The 13,077-nt window shown below is 39.9% G+C and overlaps 1 protein-coding gene across 1 annotated transcript in view; it reads right to left on the bottom strand.

Annotated features, from left to right (window-relative positions):
• Positions 1-3,094: 3,094 nt before the first annotated feature.
• Positions 3,095-13,077, bottom strand: part of WWTR1 (WW domain containing transcription regulator 1) — a 142,153-nt gene continuing 132,170 nt past the window's right edge. The window contains exons 5-7 of the mRNA XM_059391753.1: positions 12,434-12,567; positions 11,172-11,284; positions 3,095-6,559 (exon numbers count right to left, since the gene is read on the bottom strand). Coding sequence (XP_059247736.1) covers positions 6,375-6,559; positions 11,172-11,284; positions 12,434-12,567 — 432 coding nt within the window. The 3' untranslated portion in view covers positions 3,095-6,374. The remainder of the gene's footprint in view (positions 6,560-11,171; positions 11,285-12,433; positions 12,568-13,077) is intronic.

Raw genomic sequence — 13,077 nt, 5'->3', positions numbered from 1 at the left:
TTTCTATGGGACTGTTTCTCTCATTAACACGCAAGTTTATTGTATATTCTGGATATTAGCTTAGGTCTGGTTCTCAGAAGCAGACCCTGATACAAGGACTCATGTGCAACTATTTACTAAAGAAGAGCTGTTTAAGAAAGGGTTTTTCAAGGAATGGGGTATTTACAAGGGAAATTGGTAAGAGAGTGGGGGAAACAAGACAGGAAAATGGAGGAAACAAAGCGAGAGTGTGTCTCAGGCCAAGTCCCGTAGAAGGCAGTCTCTGTCTGGTCCCACCAGGGACTTTGACATGTCAGTTACATACCCACCCATTGCTGGCTAAAGGTCATGTTATAGAACGTAAATTCCTATGCATCTAGCTCTCTGCACGTGCGGGAGCAATGTAACTGTGATCCTTTTTAAAAAGGAGTTACAGGTGTTAGCTGTTGGAAGCAAAAACACACCAGGGTGGGAGATGGGGTGCACGAAACAGTAAAGAGAATCTAAGGTGATCTGGGTGGGGAACTGACATCGCCCACTATAAGTAACGGTATTATGAAAGTATCAATTTCACTATTAATTCAAGAAATGCAAACTGGAAAAAAAAAAAGGAAACACAGGCTGTAACAGGAAGGTATTTCTACCTGTACAGACTTAAGAGTTAGTCGAAAGTTCTAACCACACACACACACACACACACACAGACACAAATCGTAGCTGTGTGAGGTAATCATTTTGTGGTAATCATTGTGCAGGATATACATACATAAAATCACTACACCATCCACCTTAAACTTACACAGTGTGTCTCTATCTTGATAAAGCTGGAAGAAAAACAAAAACAAGACACTAATTTGTATTATATTTATTGATAGGAAATACAACTTTCATCCAATTTTGGAACTTCATATATTGTACTTATCTTCCCAAATATTTTATAGAATGTACAATGAGAGGGGAAAAAAAAACTCCAAATGTTCATGTTTATTCAAATCAGGTTTGATTATTTATGGTTTTGAAACCTCATGTTTGTAGGAAAATTTCTCAATCTTCAAAACAAAACAGAGGCAATATTCAGCTCCAGATTGGCAATGGTGAGCCAGGCCTTTGCATTTGTTGTTATTGGAAATATAAAATGGTACAGTCCTTTCAAAAATGTTTTGACAGAATTTATCAAAATTTAAGATCGCTTGATGTCATGATTCCCTTCCTAGAAATTTACCCTCCAGCCATATTCACAGGAGACTAGGCTGGTTACTACAGCACTACTATAAAGGCAAAAAACTAAAAAGAATCCACTGGTTTGCAATAGGGGACATCCATACAAAATAATGTTAAAAATAATCCAGTATACAACTATGTGTACTGGCAGGGAAGGTTGCCCGTAATATATTGGGCATATTTGTTGCTTGTTCTATAACCTTGTGCAAAAGATTTAACCTCTTAAATCCTTCATCTATAAAGTAAGGATAATATGGAAATGTTAGGGTCACTATGCAGATTAAATTAGATAATACCTATCATGTGTTTTTGCATAGTGCTTGGCACATAGTAAATGATCAGTAACTATTAGTAGTATCATTATTATTATCAAGAGAAAAAAACGAAAGCTTGAAAATAGCATGTATCATTATTTTTCTTCTGTAAAAAAGGTCCAACTTATTCTACAGGAGAAAAAAAAAGATGCTCAACATCACTCATCATCGGGAAAATGCAAATCACAACCACAACGAGTTATCACCTCACACTTGTCAGAAGGGCTGAAATCAACAACACAAACCTAAGTGTTGTTGAGGATGTGGAGAAAAAGGGACCCTCATGCACTGTTGATGGGAATGGCACAGCCACCATGGTTAACAGTATGGAGGTTCTTCAAAAAATCAAAAATAGAACTTACCCTAGGATCCAGTAATCCCACCACTGGATATTTACCCAAAGAATATGAAAACGCTAACTTGAAAAGATACAGGCACCTGTATGTTTACTGCAGCATTATTTGCAATAGCCCAATTACGGAGCAGCCCAAGTGTCCATCCACAGATGAAATGGATAAAAAATGGGGGTACACACACAGAACAGACTACTACTCACCCATAAAAAAGAATGAAATCTGGCCGTTTGCTATGTGGAGCAAGAGAGTATAATGCTAAGTGAAATAAGACAAAGACAAATACCATATGATTTCACTTATATGTGGAATTTAAGAAACAAAGAAAAAAAAGAGACAAAAAACAGACTCTTAACTCTAGAGAAAAAACTGATGGATAAGAGGGAGGTGGGTGAGGGGATGAAGGAAATAAGTGATGGCGATTAAAAGTGCACTTAGCGTGATGAGCACTGAGTAAGGTCTAAGGTACAGAATTGCCGAATCACTACATTGCACACCTGAGAGAAATTGAACACTGTACATTAATTATCCTGGAAATTTTTTAAAAATTATTTAAAAAAAAAAAGATGGAATGTTGGTAAGCTGTTCCCACCAGCATCTCTTCTGTTGTTTAGTTCCTGCTTGAAAATACTCTTTCCCTGAGTGCTCTCACCTAATGTTTCTGTGGAATGGAGAAAGATATTACAACAATGAGAATCAAGGGAATCAAGGGACTCAAGGGACAGAGAAAATATACTATCACGAGCCCACACTCAGAATGAATGATAAGCTGTTCTTAGTTTGGTAACAAGAAGCCATGCTATAACATTAGCAACACAGAAAAGACTGAGGATCCTATAGTTCTGACATCTCTATCATCTATCAAATATCAAATATCAAATATCTATCAAATCTGAATACCTATCAAATCTGTGAGGGTGTTGGAAGGACAGCGTGACTTTAAAAATAAATTATATATATAAGATGTAAATTATATGTATGATGTAAATTATACATATACACACACTTAAGAAAAAAAAAACTCAGTGGGCTGCTTCAAACAAAGGGGAAACCAGGATATTCTGCGAATATTTAGAATATTGAAGACGAGACATTTGAGCCAAAACAATGTTGGCCTACAAAATTTTCTTCCTTTCATGGTCTGCCAGGAGAGTTACATAAGCCCTTCTTCGGTACCACCCAAAGCCTTGACTAAGGAACACACACAAATAATGGAAAGACAAAGGCTCCAAGTGGAAATTCAATTGTATTTATTTTTCTTATACAGAATCAGAGAAGTAAAAACCAGTACCAAACTCCAGGTAAAATGGTTTGATAGGATTGATTTGGCTGCATACCTTCTGCAGGCAGAGCTTTCTAAATTACAAATAAACACACATATGTCATATTACAAAACGTAGAAGTAAATTTTTTAAAAAGTTAAAGTATGAGCACATAAATGATGTAGTGTATTAGGGAAACAGTCTCTGTCAATCACCCATTTTCCCAATCAAATTAATCTACAATTTCCTTTTTTTTAAACAGCTTATTTTTCTCATAAAAGTTGTACTTTCAGAAGTTACTTTCTAATTATGTCATAAGAACACAACTTAATTATAGCAACACTTCTCTCACCTTCTTCTACAGAGAGCTTTTCAATGACATTGGGGTCAACGGCACCCCCACCCCCCATACAAAATGTCTTACTCTGTCTTCCGTGCTCCCACATGCTGTACAATCAGTGAAAGAAATGGCATCTTACATTCTAAATATGCTGGTGAAACACTAACAATTACTTGGACTTAGTAGAATTGCCAACACGTTTTGACAATGTATTTACTTCAAGAAAATGTTTTCTATCAGGATATCGATGCCTTGGGAATTAGTTTTCCATTTCCCGTGGCAAAGTTATTGGATGAAATGCTGAAATTTACTGAGTTAGGACTGAAAAGATGGGATATCCTGGCAGTTCTTTTATAATGAGAAATATAAATAGCACCTTATCATGAATTCTGCAGGGGTCTTAACACTTACAATAATAGAAAAAACCCTTTAAAAGTTGTTCTTATGTTTAGATTTCTAGCTTTAGTGTTCTTTAACAAAGGCTATATTTTTATGGCCTTAAAAACAACAAAAAAAATCACATCTGGCTTTGTCCATTAGTAAACATGTAGTCATGGTTCATATTTCATTCTGGAAAAATATTTGTTACGTTCGTTAATGTATGTTCCAGCTAATTTCACTTAAAAAAATTCTTCTAGTGTCTTCTAATGTCACAAGCTTACTAGGAAATTACTTCTAAAAATTGATAATACAAATCACCGATGTTTTAACTACTTTAAAAAAGAGGGGTATCTGTTTCTTTTACATATAATAACCTGAAAAGGAGACTATAAAAATATTTTTTAAAAATACAGTAACACTGCTCAGTTTTGTTAGGTCCCTTGTTTTTTGTTTTTTGTTTTTCTTAGAAAGAATGTACAACTCTTTTTGCAATTATTGCTCACAAAAGAGAAAAAGAGATAGTGCTCCCTTCAATTTAGTAGCAAACACAAACATCTACCCTACTCTCTCTGAGCGCTTAGAGAGAGGAAAGGAATCTGAACATAAACCATGGGTCCTTCAGGAAAAAGAAATCACTTCATTGTGTTGGAAGCAACAGCAGGCCCATGCTCTTGTCCACAGACACGCTCCGCGTCAGCCTGGACAGGGCCACAAAGCCCTGACCCTCCTACTCCCCCATAAAGTGCACCAAAGCCCTTTCTTCTACAACAGTCTTCTGGTAATAAAAGCTGTAGTAGAAAATTGTTGCTTTGTTCTTTTGGGTACCTCTCCTAGCATCCTGCTCATCTAGCTTTTGGGGTATTCTGACTTGTCAGTTTCCACTTCCCCAACTAGTGTCCTTCCACTATCTACTGCGACTTCAATACTTCATCTCTGCCCTTTTCACTTGCCTTCTTTCCAACCAGATAGAATGTATGCTGCCTGTCTCTATTCTGATAGATGGAAAATGATCTTATTTAAGATTCCCAACAGATAAGCCCCCTTGGGAATTGAAGGTTCCTCTCAGAGACCTGAATTATTAATGTCTTTCAAAAAAAGGTATTAAATTCATAGATTATAAATAATGTCAGTTCAAAATATTCAACGATTGAGGACTTCATGGCAATGTAGGCAGAGCAAGCGCCGGGTGAACCTGATGCTCTCTCTCAGTCCTTAAAAGCTAATAAAAAATGTTTTTGGTTACATAAGAGGTATTGAGTACATATTTCATGCCTTTTTATACCAACTGTAGCAAACAGGGTTAGGATAATATACTGAGGAATCCATTTTACTGAATTCAGAAACACAAGTCTCCACCATACACCCTTCAGAGGGTTTTGCTGTTTTGTTTTGTGTGTGTGTTTTTTTTTTTTTTTAACACGTCAGTCAGAGATCTGCTTCATCCTTCAAACAGTTTCATAGATAAGATTCTTTTAAGCACTTGAGATCTGGAAAGCAAAACTGATAAGGCTTTAGCATATAAAAAGCAACAGTTTCTCTGCTCTGCCCTGTGTGCTGTTGGGTTGAAAGCTAGGTCGTGCTGATGTTTTCAGAACTGTTGCAAAAGACAAAAAAATACAGTCACTGCTGATTTATCAAAAACAGTTGGCTGACTTTTGTCATCAGCTACAAAATTATAGTGCTTTATGAAATAAACATCAAATTCTAAGCTGCAATTAAAAAAAATCCAACTTGTAATTTAAAAAAAAAAGGTTTTGTTTAATAAATGCTCGTAATTAGTACCAAACTGGTCTCTTTCATAAGATCTGTAGGGTAGGAACTGTGACTCACGGTCCCTGCTCTTCTCCTGCTGGAAGGACGAATTGTCTAGACGCTACGCAGTGAAGTCATGATGAAGGACCAACTACAAAAGGACCGCGTGTGCCTTTGCAGATACAGAGTAAAAAGAACCATCAGAACCAGCATGGATTCAAAACTACATTGTATCCCATACAGCAGACATGTACTATCCATACAATGATTTTTAAAGCTCGAGTTAAGCGGGGTTTTTTTTAAAGCATTCGGTACTACTGTCATCAACAGTTTTTGAAACCCCATCAATCAGCTCTAATTTTGTGTACATTTCCTGGACCGAGCCCGCCTGTCACAAGTCACTGCCTGTGGTCAGATTTTTTATGGTTTATAATCAATCTGATGCATAAATTTCAACTAACACCCATCAAGCTTAGTCATGGGGTGGCAGAGAGAAAAAAAGAGAAGCAATTCTCCATCCTCAGCTCTGCAGAAGAACGACACAGAGCCCCTCACGGGAATGCAGGCCTGCAGAAACTGAAAGGAGAACACTTAACTGTTATAACTTAAGATACTGTTAACCAAATCCAGGCAATGATGAAACTGGCCGCATGGAAAGGAGGGAGCAGGGAGTCATGGAGTACACCTGCAGACTGACTCTGCTCCATTGCTTTTTGCCAAGAGGCCCAGGAAATGTCAGGTCACAGCTGCATCCAAGTTACAACGGTAGCGATTACAGCCAGGTTAGAAAGGGCTCGCTTTTGTTCAGCGCAGACTCCACATCATTGAAGAGGGGGATCAGATCTTCAGATTCCAAAGTTCCTAGGTCCACATTTGTTCCCGGGAGACAATCGAGAAAATCAGGGAAGCGGGTCTGCTGAGGATTGATGTTCATGGCTGTCTGTCCTGTGTTGTCCCCTAGAACAGAACAGAAGGTGGCCATTGTCATTCATTTGTTAAGCTCTTGAGAAGTTAACCCAACGCTCACCTCCATTGCCACCAGGCTTCCATGTAAACGGAAGATTCTATTGCTGCCTGTCTAAAATAGTTCAGTTCTCTGAAAAATTTCAGCTACCACGGTCCTGAAACTGAGTTGGTGATGCTCCCTCGTAGGAGATGCAGAGATGCTGGGTGAACCTTTCTTTGTCTTGGGTAGACAGAGCCCAGATAAGGGCCCACAGTGGATAAGCCCAGGAGACAGCAAAGCAGCACAGGAAGGCTGTGATCTGTGTTTTCCCATGACGGCTGCACGAAGAGCTATTTTGTCAAAGAGAGTCCCTCCCTGTAAAAATGCCTTATCACCCAGCTATACTCTAAGGGTTTCACTGTGAAGCTTAGATCTACCCATGTCCTCCCTCTTTTTATGTTCAAAGATAGCAGTGAGGAGTTTTCTTTAACCTTGTTACTAAAAAGCTGTCTTCGGGGGCACCTGGGTGGCTCAGTCATTGGGCATCTGCCTTCAACTGGGGTCACGATCCCAGGGTCCTGGGACTGAGCCCTGCATTGGGCTCTCTGCTCAGCAAGAAGCCTGCTTCCCCCTCTCCCACCACTCTGCCTTTGTTCCCTATCTCTCTGTGTCAAATACATACATTAAATCTTTAACAAAAACAAAAACAAAAACCTGTCTTCATTGATGGCTCTGGGGATCATTTTCGAAATAGTTTATAAAGGGAATTCTGCAGATTACCCCCCCAACACACACACACACACACCTGGCACCCCAGAACTATCTACTTTTCTTACAATGCGTACGAGTCACAGTGCACGTGAGCACTGAAGGTTCAAAGAAATCTTGCTGTAAAGAGATCTGTTTTCTTTTGTTGAAGCCGCTATTACCTCAACCCATTTAATCATTCAATCCTATTCTGGCAGAACCTATATACTAATGGAACTGGAGTCTACAGAACACAGCTGAGAACACACTGTTCCAGGAAAATGAGACTTCTGGGATAGGACATGAAGAACACATGTTCTTTATGAACAATAGTGGACAAGAAAACAAACTGACCTTTGTGCCCGTGGACTGGGCTCTTTAGCCATGTGACCTTAGACGCACGTAACTTGTCTGACCCTCAGTGTATCCATCGAAATTGGGATTATAGGTACCTTCTTCGCACACTGGAGCAAAGTACCATATAATGTTTGCCACACATACAATAAATGTTGATTGTGCTAAGAGAAAGAAAAACCTAGGAACTCTTTGTTGATTACCAAATATCAGAACAACTGATTAATTCAAATAGCCCTGATCAATTTTCTGAAGGTTTAAAATATACCTCAGATGGTGCTTGGGTGGCTCAGTTGGTTGAGCAACTGCCTTCAGCTCAGGTCATGATCCTGGAGTCCTGGGATCCTGTCCCACATCAGGCTCCCTGCTCAGCAGGGGGTCTGCTCCTCCCTCTCACCTTCCCCCTCTCAAGTTTGCTCTCTCTCTCACATCAATAAATAAAATCTTAAAAATATATATACATCTCAGAGACAGAAGCATTGGTAACTAAGGCCGGCTTCCACCCTAGAATCATTTCTAAAAAGCTTGTTAAATTGGCTTTTGTGTTTTAGAAGTACGGTAGCCTTCCTGAAGTTGTGCACAGAAATATCATTATTCTGAGCAAAACTGGGATAATTCACTTCAACCAAATGCATTTTCCAAGGAGAAAAACTGCATCTTTCCAAGTGATGAGGGAAACATAATCAAACTTGCATTTTGGTGATAGCAAAGCTTAATGGCTCTTCTGTAACCCATATAAATCAGTGACTCTTGGCAGTATTTTAGAGGATTTTCATTGCAAAAGGTAGTAATTTGGGAAAATTATATCAAGTTTGACATGACCTCAACATCAAATCTGACAAGTTCGACATGATCAAAACATAGAATTTGATACATTGTAAGAAACAGCATCAAAACAGAACAGGAAATCCCAAATAACTTTTACTACCCACTAGAACATAACAGATGGAAATGAGGCTGAATGAAAGTATCTGCCCAGGAAAACTATCCAATCTAAAGTGCTGGGTGTCAGGGCGCCTGGGTGGCTCAGTGGGTTAAAGCCTCTGCCTTCAGCTCAGGTCATGATCTCAGGGTCCTGGGATCGAGTCCCGCATTGGACCTCTCTGCTCAGCAGGGATCCTGCTTCCTCCTCTCTCTGTCTATTTCTGATCTGTCTCTGTCAAAGAAATAAATAAAATCTTTAAAAAAAAATAATAAAGTGCTGGGTGTCTTTTTTTTCCTCATCTCTAGTTAGCACCATTCATCTCTACTGATCTCTACTAATAACTCAAGAACACTTTTTTTTTTTAAGCCAAACAAAATCTATTTTAAAGAATTTCTCTTACCCTTTCTCCTCAGACATGGCAAGCATGAGGAGGCTAGTTCCAAGATTCTTTGTTTAGGTTAACGATCTTAAAATACCTCTCTTTGGATCAACTTTGTCATCACATAGTGATCTTTTTGGCCTTTAACAGTTTTATCCATTAAAAAGGAGGAGAGAGAAAAACCAGACAATTCTTAAAAGAGTATGATTATTGCAGAATATTCTGGAAGAGTGGTTGATTTCCCCACCTTTGCTCCTGCTATTCCCTTTACTCTATTCCACACCACATCCAGCTGTTGTTTCTTTGTGTGATTTGCAAAGGGAAGTGTGCTTGGTTGGCTTGTTTCCATTCAGCATGTGGTCAGTGAATCTCATAGACCTTTTCTAGCCACACTGGAGCTGTGCCCATCCCCAGCTTTTCCTCATCTTATTACTGTGCTACTTTTCTTTCCTTAGGAAGGTTCATGCCTAGAAAGAACTTCACAGACAGGACGCTAGACTCCACGAACTGACACTCACTTAACCAGGTTAACTTGGAAGCCTAGCATTGATCAAGTTCAATTTGTCCATTACTTCAGCCTCTCAGAAGAGGGGGAAGAGAACTGTGGGCCAAGCTATGTGATCTCATAACTCCCCACAACTCCATGAAGTAAGCATGTTACTCCCACTTATAGGTGAGAAATCCAAGGCCTTGGCATGTTCTAGCACTTTCCCAAAGTCACTACCAAGAAGTGGAGAAACAGAGATTCAGTTTAGGCTGCCTGTCTACAAAGACTATGTTCTTTCCAGAATACCACTTAATTCCACACTTTGGCTTCAAAATAGTCCCTACTTTGAAGCCATTTTTAAAAGTCATAGGCTATGCCTGGGTGGCTCATTCGATGAAGTGTCTGCCTTCAGCTCAGGTCATGAACCCAGCGTCCTGGGATCAAATCCCACATTGGGCTTTGTGCTCAGTGGGGAGCCTGCTTCTACCTCTCCCTCTGCGGCTCCCCCTTCTTGTGCTCTGACAAATAAATAAAATCTTTTAAAAAAAAAAAAAAGCCACAGAACAGAACCCATCTTTTTTTTTTTTTTTTCTTTAAGGGTCAGACTTAGATTTAGATCTCCCGAATTTTTTTTTTTAATTTAACTTTTTTTTTTTTATCTTTACTGGCTTCCCAGTGTTTAAAAGCTGAAAGCAAACAATCCTTAAATATAGGAAGGAGCTACTTCATAAGGCTGTTCCAAAGAGGACAAAATAATCCCACACCAAAAAATAGAGAGAGAGATGAAGAAAGTGAGGGAGGCAGGAGGGATAAAACTGAAGTAATAAATCAACGAATAACAAAACAAACGCTTCAGACTATTCCCGTGTGACTCCTCACAAGACAGTCTGTGCTAGCCTCTCAACACAGGGATGACGACCTGCAGAGAGACCCCAAGGCAGCTGCTCCGACCGATGGCACTCCTAAGGCACCTGGCTGACTTGGACTCTGGTCTGACCAGTGGTCTGGCTTCAGAGACTACGACACAGATGACAGTCATCTAAGAACGCGTAACGAACACAGGCACTGTGGACAATGGCAATGGGGAAAGGACTCTTCCTTCCTTCCTTTCTTTTTTAAAGAAAAAATATTGATTCTTCTCTTTAACTGCTGAAGGAAGACATCGTTACCATGTTGGGACCTGGGAGATGACAATTTAGAATCTCCTGAGTGGCTTAACTTTCCAAATGGCCCTGCCAATGGCTTCCCAAATGCAGCTATTAACATGAGAAAAATGGCATGTGGGAAGCACTATAAACCAGTCCCATTTCTCAAGAGGAAAAGTGGCCCATACATTACAACTGAAGGGAGAACAGCAAAAATATTCCACTGTGGAAGAACGGCAGAGCAGACAGTGGCATTAATCCAACTGTGAGCAGGGGCTGTAGGAAGCAGGGCAAAGGAGAGAGAGAGAGAGAGAGAGAGAGAGAGAGAGAGAAGGAAGGAAGGGCGGGGGAAGACTTTAAAATCCTGTGCCTGTACGTAAAACCATATTTTGTATAAACAAAGGAGAAAGGACTAGAATTTAATAATAGTGCCTGAGGCTTGGGTGGCTTTTCAGCTGTCCTTTCTGTTACTGTTGAGATAAAGTATTTCTGGTTGGACTTAGAAGGGAGATGACCGATGACCACGACCGAAGGGACGATACAAAAAGGCAAGCACAGGGCAATGACTTGCAGGCTCTGCACCCACCTGTGTCCATCTCGTCCACGTTGCTGAGGAAGTCCTCCGGAGTCGTCGGAACACTGTAGCAGCCTAACCCCAGGCCACTGTCAGTGCTCTGCTCCCTCGAATGGTAGGGCCCTCTGGGGAGCAAAGCATGGGGAGACTTCAGTGCGAGCCCACATCAAGAATTCCCAAATCAAAAGAGTCATGAAACCCCTAACCTAGTCTACTTCTGTCACACTGCCCAACCTTCCGGGGAATGGAGGGAGGCCGAATTTGCACCTCCCTTTAATTTTCTGACATGCACACCGATGTCAGCGAAATGAAAAGACTAGGCAAATAAAACCGGCCAGTCATAGTAAATGGATGCTGATTTCCTTTTTATCTCAAAATAATAATTTGAACACTGTGCTGAATATAGACTATGAGACCCTTTATGTAAATTTTTTAAAAAGAAAACAGTGTTGAATATTGCTTATGAATGTACACTTTAGCAAGCAATAGGAAATTTAAAAAGATGTGTGATGGACACACACCACACACCAATTTCTGAACAGTGGCTCCCACCAGGCAGGGAAAAGAACAGATATCAGTGGTGGATGGTGTAATACTTGAAAATGGTATAATACTTTTAAAAAATGGCATAATACTTTAAGATCTAGGGATCTAGGTGTTGGATACCTGGATAAATCTTATGTTATTCTTTATATTTTTCTGTGCATTTGTAATACTTCTAAATAAAAAATTTAAAAACTCCCTTTCTTCATTATTTCAGTTACTCCTTGTTTTTAACCTCTCTTTCTGTTTTTACTAAGTTCCATAATCCTACTTGTTTGTTTGCTACAAGCCTCTGCAAGGGCAGAAATGACACAGGAAACAGACAACTGTCCTTTATTTGTGTTTAAAAAGTTACAATTAAGGTTTGACTACTTCTACTCATGAACATATTTCTGGCTAAATAATCTTTTCCTTCTTGCTCACATGTTTCATATTTTAAAAACATTGTCTCTTTGTGTTAATTACATTTTTTACTGTAAAACCATTTTAGACCCACAGAGAAGATGTGAAAAGAGTACACAGTCCCCGTGCACAGTCACCCAGCTTCCCCAAGGACATCTTACACAACCGTAGCACAATTACCAACACCAGGAAATGGACAGCTTCCCTTGATCCCCACCCCAATCTCCCAGCTCCCCACCTTTCCCCAACATAAACAAAGACCCATTATACTCTAAACCACGTAATAAATAAAGCAAAAGTAAGTCAGTCACTCCAAAATGTTAACTTACCCATTGAGGAAAGGATCAGAGCTATTATTAGTGATGGATCTCATGTCTGGGGTCATGGTTGGCGGGTTGACAGCAGCCTGAACGGTGGCCAGAGTCTCGGCTTCCATGGGGAGCTGTCTACAGAGGGCGGCTTCCTACAGAAATATGACAGAGGGAGAGGCAAGTTATTCACTCATTGTCACAAGGATCGGAGCAAAGTATATTTCACATGAAAGCTTTTTACCAAACACAAAGCACTTCATGTGTGTTCCTAATCAGTCAAAATCATCAGGAAACCATTACTGTTCTTTCTCTGGAGAAAGCTTCCCAGGCGTAAGTCACTTTCTGACATTCACCAAGTTAATGAGAAACTCAGCTAGTATCTATCTCAGGACACTTATGTGGGGACTGTCCCACCCATCCAAGTGTTTAAATACCCCAGTCACGTAAGGATGTCAAGACACTTTCTCAAAGACAAAACTATTTTTATCCCAGGTGCTCAGACCAAATCTAAATCAATCAAAGCAGCTGAACTCCTTTGGCCCAGCAAGTACATTCTGGTCTTTGCCACTAACAGGCCCATAAAGTTGGGGAGTTACAGAGTCAGGCTCTCCATCAAATCATAGCTGGCAGTTCTATGTCAACAGCCAGGAGTTCTAGGTCAA

Source organism: Mustela nigripes, chromosome 2, assembly GCF_022355385.1.
Source record: "Mustela nigripes isolate SB6536 chromosome 2, MUSNIG.SB6536, whole genome shotgun sequence".
Classification (NCBI taxonomy): domain Eukaryota; kingdom Metazoa; phylum Chordata; class Mammalia; order Carnivora; family Mustelidae; genus Mustela; species Mustela nigripes.
The sequence above is the reverse complement of the archived record's forward strand: the minus strand, read 5'-3'. Positions and strand labels throughout refer to the sequence as shown.